At 42.9% G+C, this 14,966-nt stretch overlaps 1 protein-coding gene across 3 annotated transcripts in view; it reads right to left on the bottom strand.

The window, feature by feature from the left end:
* RTF1 (RTF1 homolog, Paf1/RNA polymerase II complex component) overlaps positions 1 to 14,966 on the bottom strand; it is a 65,790-nt gene that overhangs the window by 21,927 nt on the left and 28,897 nt on the right. For all 3 annotated transcript variants that reach the window (XM_059656107.1, XM_059656069.1, XM_059656152.1), the window contains exons 3-4: positions 4,890 to 5,037; positions 150 to 354 (exon numbers count right to left, since the gene is read on the bottom strand). In XM_059656107.1, the coding sequence (XP_059512090.1) occupies positions 150 to 354; positions 4,890 to 5,037 (353 nt within the window). The remainder of the gene's footprint in view (positions 1 to 149; positions 355 to 4,889; positions 5,038 to 14,966) is intronic.

Consider the following 14,966-nt stretch of genomic DNA (forward strand, 5'->3'; position numbering starts at 1 on the left):
TATCCTCGGAGAGGATTAACAACAACAATAATAATAATGATAAATCTCAAGTCTTAATTAATTAAATCCTATAGAGATAGGGCTTCAAATGTGAATTTTGGAAAATTATTTTATTATTTTATTTACTCATTAAGGAACTATAACCTTACCTTCTTTTTAACACCTCCCTCTTCTCAATGCGGTTGAAGAGTTCTTGCTCTCTTTCCTTCTCTGTCATCTGCTCCAGACGAGCCCTGTCCTCCTCATCCCCCATGAGGTCTTCCCCGTAGCCATCATGGAACTCTTCATCTTCAGAAGAGGAGTCAGAGTCTGAACTGGAGGAGGAGCTGTTGCTGTCAGAATCCGACACTTCACCTGCCACAAAGGGCGAACAGAAGATTAGGCTCTACTAGAGAAGACAGGCCACAGGTGACTCAGCGTTAATCATCATTACTCCTTGGCTCTCCTAGGTAAAATGGCATATGGCCATCTCTGCTCCCTTGGGAACAGTTTTTGGCCTGCCTTTGGCAAATGCAAGCACAGGTTAGGGAAATTTAGGCTGGAATATAAACCAGCATGTTCTTTTTTTTTTTTTAAATATATTTTTTATTGATTTTTTACAGAGAGGAAAGGAGAGAGATAGAGAGTTAGAAACATCAATGAGAGAGAAGCATGGATCAGCTGCCTCCTGCACACCTCCTACTGGGGATGTGCCCGCAACCAAGGTACATGCCCTTGACCGGAATCGAACCTGGGACCTTTCAGTCCGCAGGCCGACGCTCTATCCACTGAGCCAAACCGGTTATGGCAGCATGTTCTTTTTAATTCAAACTTTTTACTTTTGAAAAAATTGCAGACCTAAAGAAAAAAGTTGCAAGAATAAGTGATTCCCATACTTTTTTTTCTTTAATCCTCATCTGAGGATATTTTTTCCACTGCTTTTCAGAGAGAGTGGAAGGGAGGGAGGGAGAGAAGAAAAACACTGATGTGAGATATATCCACATCAATGGATGTATCTCATCCATAGTTACTGGCTGCTTCCCACACATGCCTGGACTGGGGCAGGGAGTGAACCCCAACCCAGGTATGTGCCCTTGACCGGGAATCAAACCCAAGACCTTTGGTGAGCTGACTGACACTCTAACCAGTTAGCAACACTGGCCAGAGTTCCTGCACATCCCTTTGATCCCCTTCAATATTTTTATTGCTTTCAGAGAGAAGAAGGGAGGGAGAGAGATAGAAACATCAATGATTAGAATCATTGATTGGCTGCCTCTTGCAGACCCCACACTGGGGATCAAGTTGCAATCTGGGCATGTGCCCTGACCAGGAATTGAACCATGACCTCCTGGTTCATAGGTCAATGCTCAATCACTGAGCCACACTGGCTGGGCCCATACATCTTTTTATAAAATATATTTTATTGATTTCAGAGAAGAAGGGAGAGGGAGAGAGAGAAACATCAATGATGAGAGAGAATCATTAATTAACTGTTTCCTGCATGCCCCACACTAGAGATCAAACTGCAACCCGGGCACTGCCCTGACTGGAAATCAAACCATGATCTCCTGGTTTGGCCTGCCTTTGGCAAATGCAAGCACAGGTTAGGGAAATTCAGGCTGGAATATAAACCAGCATGTTCTTTTTAATTCAAACTTTTTACTTTTGAAAAAATTGCAGACCTAAAGAAAAAAATCGCAAGAATAAGTGATTCCCATACTTTTTTTTTCTTTAATCCTCATCTGAGGAACATCATAGATTGATGTTCAACCACTGAGCCATGCCAGCTGGCCATATATCTTTTAACTTAGGTTTACACATTGTCAACATTGCCAATTTACTCTCTACTTATATAAAATAATGAATATACATTTTTATTATTCATTTTGCTGAACTGAAAGTTGCAGAGTTTGTAATCCTTTATACCTAAACACTTCTCCTAGAAGACAGTCTTTTAGATAACCAATTATACAATTATCAAATTCAGGAAATTTAACATTGATGGAATACCTTTATCTAACACACTCCCTATTCAAATTTCACCAGTTGTTCTAACATAGTCCTTTATAGTCACTTTTCAGCCAAAGAGGGACCCAATCTAGGATCACACATTGCATTTGGTTGCCATGTCTCTCTAGTAGCCTTTAATCTACAACAACCTTTTTTTTTTTTGTCTATCATGCCATTGAATTTTTGAGAAGTATAAGTCCAAATATTATCTAACAGAATTTTATGAGGTAATAAATATTCTTTATCTGAGCTGTAGCCACATGTGGCTGCTGAGCAACTGAAATGTGGCTAATGCAACTGAGACACTCAATTTTTAAGTTTTAATTAATTCAAACTTAAATAGCCAGTTATCAAATATCCCCAATTTCAGTTGGTTGGTTTCATCAAGCACTATCCAGGTTATGAATTTTTGGCAACAATACTCCCTAAGTCAGTGGTTGCCAACCTGTGGGTTGCGACCCCTTTGGGGGTCAAACGACCCTTTCACAGGGGTCGCCTAAGACCATCAGAAAACACATATATAATTACATATTGTTTTGTGATTATTCACTATGCTTTAATTATGTTCAATTTGTAACAATGAAAATATATCCTGCATATCAGATATTTACATGATGATTCATAACAGTAGCAAAATTACAGTTATGAAGTAGCAACGAAAATAATTTTATGGTTGGGGGTCACCACAACATGAGGAACTGTATTAAAGGGTCGCGGCATTAGGAAGGTTGAGAACCACTACCCTAAGTGATTGTGTCCTTTTCAAAGTATCACAACAGGAAACACCTGATACCATTTTGTCCAATTACTAGTGATATTAATTTGGATTTTTGGTTAAGGTAGTATCCCATAGATTTCTCCATTGTAAAGGCACTTTTTTCTTCTTTGTAGTTATTAAGTATAATGGGAGATGCTTTGAGACTGTAAACATCTTACTCCCAACAAACTCTCACCCAGTGGTTTAACAGTCATTAATAACACTTGAGTAAATCAATTATTACTGATGGCTGAAAAATGGTAATTCTTCTATCACTTCTACATTTATTAGTTGACATAAAAAAAATCAATGTTTTAGTGAGTTATTAAATTGACTAGAGGCCCGGTGCACAAAAATTTGTGCACTCGGGGGGAAGGGGGGTCCCTCAGCCTGGCCTGTGCCCTCTAGCAGCCTGGGACCCCTCGGGAGATAACGACCTGCTGGCTTAGGCCTGCTCCCGGGTGGCAGAGGGCAGGCCCAATCTCTAGGTGCAGCCCCTGGTCGGGCTCAGAGCAGGGCCAATTGGGGCGTTGGGGCACCACCCCATGTCATGCACAGAGCAGGGCGGATTGGGAGGTGGCGATGCCACCCTCAGTCACGCTCAGGGTAGGGCCGATTGGGGGGTTGGGGCACCACCCCGTCACACTCAAGGCAGGGTCGATGGGGAGGTTGCGGCACCACCCCCTGTCACGCACAGAGCAGGGCCAATCAGGGGGTTGGGGCGCTGCCCCCTGTCACTCACACAGCAGGGCCCATCAGGGGGGTTGGAGCTCCGTACCCTGTCATGCACAGAGCAGGGCCCATCAGGGGGTTGGGGAGCTCCCCCCTGTCACACACAGAGCAGGGCCCATCAGGGGGTTGGGGAGCTCCCCCGTCACACACAGAGCGGGGCCCGTCAGGGGGTTGGGGAGCTCCCCCCTGTCACTCAGAGAGTAGGGCCGATAGGGGAGTTGGGGCACCGTCCCCTGTCACACACAGAGCAGGGCAGATCAGCGGGTTGGGGCACCGCCCTCTATCACCCACAGAGCAGGGCCAATCAGGGGGTTGGGGCGCCGCCACTGTCACACTCAGGGCAGGGCCGATGGGGAGGTTATGGCTCTACCCCGTCACACACAGAGCAGGGCCCGTGGGGGGGGGGGGGGTTGTGACCCCGCGAGCCCCGTCACACACGAGCAGCAGGGCGATCAGGGGGTTTGGGCGCTGCCCCCTGTCACGCTGATTCCGGTGCCGGGAGGCCTCGCGGCTCCACTGATCCCGGTGCTGGGAGGCATATTACCCTTTTACTATATAGGATAGAGGCCTGGTGCATGGGTGGGGGCCAACTGGTTTGCCCTGAAGGGTGTCCTGGATCAGGGTGGGGGTCCCCACTGGGGTGCCTGGCCAGTCTGGGTGAGGAGATGAGGGCTGTTTTCAGGCTGGGGGTGACTGAAGCTCCCAACCGCTCCTTTTTTCCTTTTTTTTTTTTTTTTTTTTTTTTATTCTGGGCCAGCTTTAGCTTGAGGCTTGGCTCTAGGTTTCTGGCCTTTGCATACAATGTTGCGATTCTGCTGGCTGAAGCCCTGCAGGTATTTGTTACAATGTTTGAAACTGCAGGCTCAGAGGCCTGCAGCCCCAGCCCCAGCCCCAGGCGGGGAACGTTGGTTTCCTCCAATGATCCTCCGTCACTGAGGCAAGCAAGCCTCATGTTAGTTTCAAGCTGCCTGGCTGCGGCCACCATCTTGGCTGAGAGTTAATTTGCATATCTCGCTGATTAGCCAATGAAAAGGGTAGCGGTCGTACGCCAATTACCATTTTTCTCTTTTATTAGTGTTGATTAGTGAATTCCTAATACATTTTTTTACTCAGTTTTGTATTGGTTCAAGGATTTTCCTCCTCAGCCAGACCATGCATAAGAAAGAGGGAAGGGAAGGTCAGGGAAGTAAGGTGAAACTCTAATGCAGGTACTCCTCATGGGTTCCTGGATGGGGTTCACAGACCTCATTAATCTTCGGAACTGCATGTGTTTTTCTTTCTTCATTTAGATTCCCAAAGGCTCCATGACCACTGGAATGTTATGAGCTGCTGTAATACATGCACATTTACCTCCATTTCTGACCTGATAAGAGTGGGAGTTCATTCCCAGGGTCTGGGCTACTTGGCTCACCTTCCTCAGGGGCTGAGCTCTCAGCTGAACTGTCTTTGTCCGAACTGCCTGATGAAGCAGTTTTATTGGCCTGTTTCTTCATGGTTCCTTTCTTCTCTATTTTTCTGGCCTTTCCTTTCTTCTTATTTTTATTGCTCCCGAACGTCCACTACAAAGAGAAAAGAAAAAGGGAAACTGAAAAAGAGACTTTCTTGGGAAAACCTGGAAGATTCAAAAGTTAAAAGTGACATTCACCAAAATTGTTTTGCACACAAAATAAATCTACTTTATGTGAAGATATGAATTTCTGAAATCTTGGTTAAAACTTAATAACTTATGGTTTGTAATTTCTTAGTGATAGTACACAATTGATACAATAAAATTTAATTAATGCACTTTTTATCACAACAGAACTTTATGGCAAGTCAACTGAGTTAACAAAAACTCAGTTGTACAGAAATCAACCCCTAGAATTACCACCCTCTCTGTTTCCTGTAGTAGAAAAGGCAGTAATTGCTGGGGGGTTGTACGTCTATATTCTCTGTTCAGTACACAGAGAATGGTTTAGTTCTGGAGTGGGTTCCAAGAAGGCAAGAAATAAAGCTTGTCAGCAAAAGAGAACTATAGAAAGCACAGCAAGGAGGACGAGGACCATGCTTTAACAGGGTATCACTGGGACAGACTCCAAGGAGGCAGGAAGTAAAGTAGATAAGTGTGCATGTGTATTTGTGTGCATCTATTAAAAAAATGTACATAGCCATGGCTAAGTGGCTCAGTTGGTTGGAACATTGTCCCATGCACCAAAAGGTTTCATAATTGATTCCTAGTCAGGGCACCTAGGTTGAGAGTTTAATCCCCGGTCGAGACATGTATGGGAGGCAACTGACTGATGTTTCTCTCTCACATGGACCTCTCTCTCTCTCTCTCAAATCAATAAATATATCCTTGGGTGGGGGTAAAAAAAAATCTGCATATACAAGGTATCCAAAAAAACTTATGCACACTTTAACAGCTGATAACACAATTTTTATTTATTTTATTAAAAATATTTCTTTATTGATTTCAGAGAGGAAGGAAGAGGGAGAGAGAGATAGAAACATCAATGATGAGAGAGAATCATTGACAGGCTGCCTCCTGCATGCCCCCCACTGGGGATCGAGCCCACAACCCAGGTATGTGCCCTTGGCTGGAATCGAACCCAGGACCCTTCAGTCCGCAGGCCTATCCACTGAGCCAAACTGGCTAGGGCAGATAGCACAATTTTTAAATGAAATGTATTTTAATAAACAATTCCTTTATAATTATTCAAAGTGTATGTATACATTTTTGGGGACATATGTTTAAATTGAATCATAAATAGGAGATCTCATACATATAAACATACGGAAACTTCAATTGCTGATGTGGCTCAGTGGTTGAGCATCAATCTATGAACCAGAAGGTCATGGTTTGATTCCTGATCAAGGCACATGCTGGGGTTGCGGGCTTGATTCCCAGTGGCAAAGGCGGGGGGGGGGGGGCATGCAGGAGGCAGCCAATCGATGATTCTCTCTCATCACTGATGTTTCTATTTCTCCTTCCTTCTCCAAAATCAATAAAAATCCTACATAATAAAAGCTAATATGCTAAGTGTCCGGTCGTCCATTCAACCAATCAAAGCTTGATATGCTAAGACCGCTCAACTGCTTGCTATGACGTGCACTGACCACCAGGGGGCAGACAATCGACTAGGTGACCAGTCACTATGACGTGCACTGACCACGAGGGGGCTGTTGACCAGTCGACCAGTAGGATAGCTTGCTGCTGGGGTCCAGCAGATCAGGACTGAGCGAGATGGGCTGGACACGTCCTGGAGCCCTCCTGTGGTCCCTCCCACTTTTCAACTTCCCACATGCCTCCCTGGACCCGATCATGAACCAGTGGGGTCCCTTGGCTTGGCCTGTGCCCTCTCACAATCTGGGACCCCTCGGGGGATGTCGGAGAGCCAGTTTTGGCCCAATCCTACAGGCCAGGCCAAGGGACCCCACTGGTGCATGAATTCATGCACTGGGCCTCAAAAAAAAAAAAATTATATATATATATATATATATATATATATATATATATATATATATTTAAAAGAACAGTCTTTGCTCCTTCTATAATGTGATGATAAATTAACCTCCTACCTCAAAATGGCTAATATCAGAAGTAAATTTTTTTGTGTGGGTTTTGTTTTGTTTTTTTGTGGGGGGTGAAAGGGGTAGTTCTGATGAGGTTTCCATTTTAGAAATATTCCATATGAGCTCTTCTAGTTTACTTTGATTAAATACTGTGAAAGAGTGTTATTTTAATCTTCTGATTTAAATTTAATCTTAGTTATTTTCATGGCCACATTATTTTTGTACTCAAGAGCTAGGCAAAAGGGGAAAGTAAAAACAAAACAAGCACATGTTATAGAGTGCTATAAAGTGAATGATTTCCCTTTATAAGTTTATCTACTTCTCAAACTTAAACGTTTTAACTTAGATCATTATCTAGATAAAAATCCTAATGCTTTTCTCTTCTAAAGCCTAGTTCTCAACCATTTCAAATTTTTTACCTTTTTTTATAGCTTTTCTTTTTTAAAAAAATTTTTATTTTTCAATTACAGTTAACATACAGCATTATATTAGTTTTAGGTATATAACCCAGTGATAAGACATTTATATAACCTTCCAAGTGATCACCCTGATAAATATAGTACCCACCTGACGTCATACATATTACAGTATTATTGATTATATTTCCCTATGCTGTACTTATCTTCCCCGTGACTATTCTGCAATTTCCTATTTGTTCTTAATCCCTTCACCTTTTTCACCCATCTCCCCAGCAATCTGGCAACCCTCAAATGTTTTCTGTATCATTGAGTCTGTTTCCGGTCTGTTTGTTCATTTATTTTGTTTTTTTAGGTTCCACATATAAGTGAAATCATATGGCATTTGTCTTTCTCTGCCTGACTTATCTCACTCAGCACCAATACATTCTAAGTCTATTCATGTTGTTGCAGATGGCAAGATTTCATTCTTTTTTTTTTTTATGGTTGAGTTATATTTCATTGTATATATGCACCACTTTTTATCCATTCATCTACTGATGGACAATTAGGTTGCTTCCATATTTTGGCAATTCTAAATAATGCTGCAATGAACATATAGGTGCATGTCTTTTCAATTTGGTGTTTTGGGCTTCTTCAGATAAATACCAATAAGTGGAATTGTTGGGTCCTTTGTTATCTTGTTATAGGTTTTGTTGTAAACTCTATTTTGACAGGTATAAATATTGCTACCTACCCCAGATTTTTTTGTTTCCATGAAATATTTTTTCCATCTTTTTTTTTTTTCAGTCTGTGTGTTTTTCCATCTGAAGTGAGTCTATTTTAGACATATGTAAGGGACTTGTTATTCATTTAGCAACCCTATGTCTATTGATTGGTGCATTTAATCCTTTTGCATTTAAAGTAATTATTGATAGATATGTACTTATTGCCATTTTAATATTCCTTATTTTTATTTATTTTTTACTCTTCAAGAAGAACACGACCTCTTGCCCTAGCTGGTTTGGCTCAGTGGACACAGCGTCAGCCTGTAGATGAAGTCCCAGGTTTGGTTCTGGTCAAGGGCACATACCCGGTTTGCAGGCTTGATCCCCAGTGAGGGGCATGCAGAAGGCATCTGACCAATGATTCTCTCTCCTCATTGTTTCTCCCTCCCTCTCCCTCTCCGTTCCCCTCTGAAATCAATAAAAATATATATATTTTTAAAAAACACGACCTCTTTATTAAATCCTCAGCTGCAGATATGTCTTTTTATCTTAATTTTTATTTATTCATTTTAGAGAGAAGAAAGGGGTAGATCGAGAGAGGGAAAGATCAATTTGTTATTCCAGTTATTTATGCATTCATTGGCTGATAACTTTTTTTTTTTTTTGGAAATCTTTATTGTTCAGATTATTACATTTGTTCCACTTTTTTCCCCCCCATAGCTCCCCTCCACCCAGTTCCCACCCCACCCTCTGCCCTTACCCCCCCCCCCCCACTGTCCTCATCCATAGGTGCACAATTTTTGTCCAGTCTCTTCCCGCATCTCCCACACCCCTTTCCCCACCAGGAATAGTGAGTCCATTCCCTTTCTATATCCCTGATTCTATTATAATCACCAGTTCATTCTGTTCATCAGATTATTTATTCACTTGATTCTTAGATTCACTTGTTGATAGATGCATGTTTGTTGTTCATAATTTGTATCTTTACCTTCTTCCTCTTCCTCTTCCTCTTCCTCTTCCTCTTCCTCTTCCTCTTCCTCTTCCTCTTCCTCTTCCTCTTCCTCTTCCTCTTCCTCTTCTTCTTCTTCTTCTTCTTCTTCTTCTTCTTCTTCTTCTTCTTCTTCTTCTTCTTCAAGGATAAATTTCAGCATTTCATATAATACTGGTTTGGTGGTGATGAACTCCTTTAGCTTTTCCTTATCTGTGAAGCTCTTTATCTGACCTTCAATTCTGAATGATAGCTTTGCTGGATAAAGTAATCTTGGTTGTAGGTTCTTGGCATTCATCACTTTGAGTATTTCTTGCCATTCCCTTCTGGCCTGCAAAGTTTCTGTTGAGAAATCAGCTGACAGTCGTATGGGTATTTCCTTGTAGGTAACTGAGTTTCTTTCTCTTGCTGCTTTTAAGATTCTCTCTTTGTCTTTTGCTCTTGGCATTTTAATTATGATGTGTCTTGGTGTGGTCCTCTTTGGATTCCTTTTGTTTGGGGTTCTCTGCGCTTCCTGGACTTGTAAGTCTATTTCTTTCACCAGGTGGGGGAAGTTTTCTGTCATTATTTCTTCAAATAGGTTTTCAATATCTTGCTCTCTCTCATCTTCTGGCACCCCTATAATTCTGATGTTGGTACACTTGAAGCTGTCCCAGAGGCTCCTTACACTATCTTCGTATTTTTGGATTCTTTTTTCATTTTGCTTTTCTGGTTGGGTGTTTTTTGCTTCTTCGCATTTCAAATCTTTGCCTTGATTCTTGCGCTCCTCTGGTCAGCTGTTGGGAGTCTGTATATTATTCGTTATTTCAGTCCGTGTATGCATAATTTCTAGTTGGTTCTTTATCACAACATCGAGGGTCTCATTAGATTTCTTGAGGATCTCAATAACTTTATCAGCGGCTTCTAGACAGTTGAGAGACCTTAAAAGTGTGGTTCTGAACTCAATATCCTCCACTGACAGTTTTATCCTGTTTCCTTGTCTCCGCATTTTTTATGCTTTCTTGGTGCACCCGCTAGTGGTCTTTGTGCGCAGTCTTGTTGTAGTTAAGCCTTGATTGCTGTAGTTAATACTAGGGGGATTTGACCTCCAGGCCAACTGGCTGTGAGAATCAGCTGTGTCTGCAGTGGGAAAACTTCTGTCCTCTAGGGAGGTGCTAGTCTAGCCTTTGCCTGAGGTTATCTGGCAAATGCCTCTGCGCAGGGCTTGGGCGGGGCGGGTCCCCGGGGACCTACAGGGCGGGCCGGAGCGAGCAGTTATGGGTGCTCTCAGTTCCATCCCTAGGGGCTCTGCTTCACAGAGTCCCAGCAACCGCTGCAAACCTCAGAGAGAAAGCTGCCCTCGCGTTCTGACCGATGCCAGACAGTCCCGCTTCTCCCATTTGAGTCTGGGTCCCTAGAGACTCACCCAGAACTGGAGCTCAGAATCTGAGCCTCCTTCCCGATTGAAAACGACAACTGTGCCCTCAGCTGCCAGCCCGCTCTGCACGCGTACCTCCGCACCTTTGTATTTTCCGCACTGCGCCTCCTCTGAGTCTCGTATGCTGTTCTCTTTCCTTCTAGTTGAAGAATTTCCCCTCAGCCAGACTTCCTGTGGTTCTGGGCGATGTCCGTTCCATCTTTTAGTTGTATTTTTGAAGTGGTTGTTTGAGGCAGCAAACTCAGTGTTTACCTATGCCGCCATCTTGGTTTTCCTCATTGGCTGATTCTTGTATGTGCCCTGACTGGGGATCTAATACTCAATCTTGGTGTATTGAGATGATGCTCTAAACCAAGCATGTCAAACTCACAGCTCACAACAAATATTTGTGCAGTTATTCAATGTCTGGTAAGTTAATGTTCAAGAAAAAAATATTAATTTTTATTATTTTATGTTAACGATTACTCATTTATTTCAGCCCTTTGTATTCAGCATGTCTCTATCAAAATAAACCTATATTTCTATGAAAATTGAAACTTTTGTTATTTTGCAGTCCACATAAACTTAAACCTTATTTATTTGGCCCAGGTTAGCCTTTGAGTTTGACATGCTTGCTCTAAACAATTCAGCTACCCTGGTCAGAGCCCGGGAATGTTTCTCATTGATTTTTTTTTTTAAGAGAGCAAGAAACATCAATGTGAGAAACATCGATTGCTTGCCTCTGGCATGTGTCCTAACCGGGGATCGAACTCATGCAAGATTTTGGTGTCTAGGATGATTTTTGTTGTTGTTAATCCTTACCTGAGGACATTTTTTTCATTGATTTGTTGAGAGAGTGGAAAGGATGGGGAGGGAGGAGAGTAAGAAACAGAGAGAGAGAGATACAGAGAGAAAGAGAAATATCGATGTAAGAGAGAGACATTGATGGCTGCTTTCTGCATGTGCCCCAACTGGGTTGGGCATTGAACCTGAAATGCAGGTACATGCCCTTTACTGAGAATTAAACCTGTGACCCTTCAGTGTATGTGGTGATGATTGAACCAACTGAACCACCCGACTAGGGCAAGAAGAGCCTTTAACACATTTCGTACCGCTCAGGAGTTTTCTCGTGTTTCACATGCCATCTGTTAAGGACCGCTCACGAGTGTTCTTATTTTTCACGCACGTGGAAAAAGGAGCGAATCTAGATACTTATGTAAATTTTGTTTGGTCCCTCTTCATAGAGGAAAATGTTTTACGCAGTACCATACGTTAAAAAAGTACTAGGAACTTTAATCGTTTTTGAAGTAAAAATGTTATAATTATTGAAAAACAACACCTAACGTGCATTATGATGATTTAAATAACGTGCAGTTTGCCCCAAAACATGCGGTCCCTGGCGTATGTCTTAGAGATTTCTATGCGGTACGCAATGTGTTAACATTTCTTGTAATACTGGTGTGGTGGTGGTGCACTTCTTTAGCTTTTTCTTGTCTGGGAAGCTCTTTATCTCTCCTTTGATTCTAAATGACAATTTTGCTGGGCAGAGTAATATTGGTTGTAAGTCCTTGCTTTTCATCACTTTGAATATTTTGTGCCAATCCCTTCTGGCCTGCAAAGTTTCTATTGATACATCAGCTGACAGCTTTCGGGGAGCTCCCTTGTAGGTAACTAATTGATTTTCTCTTGCTGTTTTTAAGATTCTCTTTGCCTTTAACCCTTGACATTTTAATTATGTCTTGATGTGGGTCTCTGTGGGTTCATCTTGTTTGGGACTCTCAGCACTTCCTGGGCTGTATGTCTATTTCCTTCATCAAGTTAGGTAAGTTTTCCATTATTTTTTTTCCACATAGATTTTAAATTCCTTGTTCTCTTTTCTCCTTCCAGCAGCCCCGTGATGCAAATGTTGGTACGTTTGAAACTGTCCCAGAAACTCCTTAAACTATCCTCATTTTTTAAGATTCTTTTTTCTTTTTACTGTTCTAAATGGGTGTTTTCTGCTACTTTATCTTTTAAATCGCTGATTTGATCCTTTGCTTTATTTACCGTTGATTCTTTGTAATGTATTCTTCATTTGTTATTGTATTCTTCATTTCTGACTGGTCCAACTTTATGTTTTCTGTCTCCACTTTTATGTTCTTTTACATCCCTTTGTTGAAGTACTCATTAACTTCATCCACTCTTCCTCTAAGTTCATTAAGCAAACTTGTAACCAGTATTGTTACTCTACGTCTGGTAGATTGCTTGTCTTCCTTTTATATTAGTTCCTTTTCTGGGTTATTTGTTCTGTTCTTTCATTTGGGACATGTTTCTTTGCCTTCTCATTTTGGCAGCCTCCCTGTGTTTGTTTCTATGTATCTGGCAGAGATGCTACATCTCCCATTGTTGGTAGAGTGGCCTTATGTAGTACATGTCCTTCCTGTAGGGCCCAGTGGCACAGTCTACCCAGTCACCCAAGCTGGGCACTCCAGGTGCACCCTCCTGTTGTAGTTAAGCCTTAAATGCTGTTGCCACATCAATGCAAGTGCTATACCCCTAGGCCAGTGGTCGGCAAACTGCGGCCCCTTGAGTGTGGCTCTTCCACAAAATACCACGTGCAGGCGTGCACATACAGTGCGACTGAAACTTCGTGGCCACACTCAAGGGGCCAAAGAGCCGCATGTGGCTCGCGAGCCGCAGTTTGCCGACCACGGCCCTAGGCCAATCAGCTATGAGAACTGGCTGTGACCACAGCCCTGGAGCTGCTGTGCAAGGGCCAACCCCACAGAGCAAGACAGAGTAGCACTCACTTCAGCAGGGCTCTAGCGCCCAACAAGTTTGCCCCTTGAATGTCGTTCATGGAGGTGGTTGGGTATGCTCTGGCGTGGTCTGAATCTGTTCACTGGTTGTGCTGGTTCTGGGGCCTCCCAGTAAGTGCTGGTCAGGATCAGCTGCCGCCAGCCCTAGCTGGTTTGGCTCAGTGGAAAGAATGTCGGCCTGCCGACTGAAGGGTCCCAGGTTCAGTCAAGGGCACCAAAAAAAAAAAGTGTACTGACTTAACCAGTTTGGCTCAGTGGATAGAGCGTCGGCCTGCGGACTGAAGGGTCCCGGGTTTGATTCCGGTCAAGGGCATGTACCTTGGTTGTGGGCATATCCCCAGTAGGGGGTGTGCAGGAGGCAGATGATTGATATTTCTTTCTCATCGATGTTTCTAACTCTCTATCCCTCTCCCTTCCTCTCTGTAAAAAATTAATAAAATTGCCGAAACCGGTTTGGCTCAGTGGATAGAGCGTCGGCCTGCGGACTGAGGGGTCCCAGGTTCGATTCCGGTCAAGGGCATGTACCTTGGTTGCGGGCACATCCCCAGTGGGGGATGTGCAGGAGGCAGCTGATGGATGTTTCTCTCTCATCGATGTTTCTAACTCTCTGTCTCTCACCCTTCCTCTCTGTAAAAAATCAATAAAATATATTTAAAAAATATATATATTAAAAAAAAGATCAGCTGCCGCCTGTGCCCAGCATGAGCTACAGATCAATCCACAGATGGCTGCTACTTGTGCTGGACTTAGGGGTGCCTGTGAGAGGCCAAGCTGCGAAGTGAGGCTGGCTGCCGATAGTGCTGGGCCTGAGGCCACTTAGCAAGTGGTAAGGGGCACACTGAAGCCAGGTGCTGCTTGTTTGGGGTTTGTGGACATTTGATGTTTTAACATTTGATCGCATGTCTTCCAGCATGACAGAAGGCAGGCAATCTGTATGAAGAGGTCACTGGAAGCAGTTTGAGTGGACCCACAAATTGGGTAGGACAGGGTCTCAAGGAATCACCAGAGCAGAGCAAACCATTTTAACCAGGTTGATGGAGACTCAATAATAGTGCTTAATCATTTCAAATTATAATCATTCGAGGAAGATAATTTTAGGTTTGTTTGAAAGACTCCAAAAGAAGCTAAAGTGTTTAATTTCTCAGTTAATGGAGCTAAAATATATCAACTTCCTATGATGACATCACAGATACAGTACCAGAGGTAACAAAGTATATAAAAGATCTCTTCCATTGGCTTTGGTTACAACAAATAGTACAACTATGAACATATTAGTCCATTTTTAATGGTTGGTTATGAAAATGGGCATCACCCTCTTCCTCCAAACAAGGTTCCTTGGCCCTCTGTATTTCTACCCAATGGAAAGATGAGGCCAAGAGGGTAAAGGCTGAACTGCCAGGGTCACATGTGTGTTAGAGTCACTAGGTCTATTTTTGCCTACAGATCTGGGTTTCTCATGTACAGTAGAGCCAAATTCTGGACTCCCAAGGGGAAAAAGGTGTTTATGAGAGCAATAAAGATCTAAATGTGAAGTTGCACAGGTGAATCCAATTCAGGCGGTACTAGGAAGCTAGTTGGCTTCCTTATCCTTCCACTCTCAATCTGCTGCAATTTGACACTGGCTGAGCTTA

Source organism: Myotis daubentonii, chromosome 1 (assembly GCF_963259705.1).
Source record: "Myotis daubentonii chromosome 1, mMyoDau2.1, whole genome shotgun sequence".
Taxonomy (NCBI): Eukaryota; Metazoa; Chordata; class Mammalia; order Chiroptera; family Vespertilionidae; genus Myotis; species Myotis daubentonii.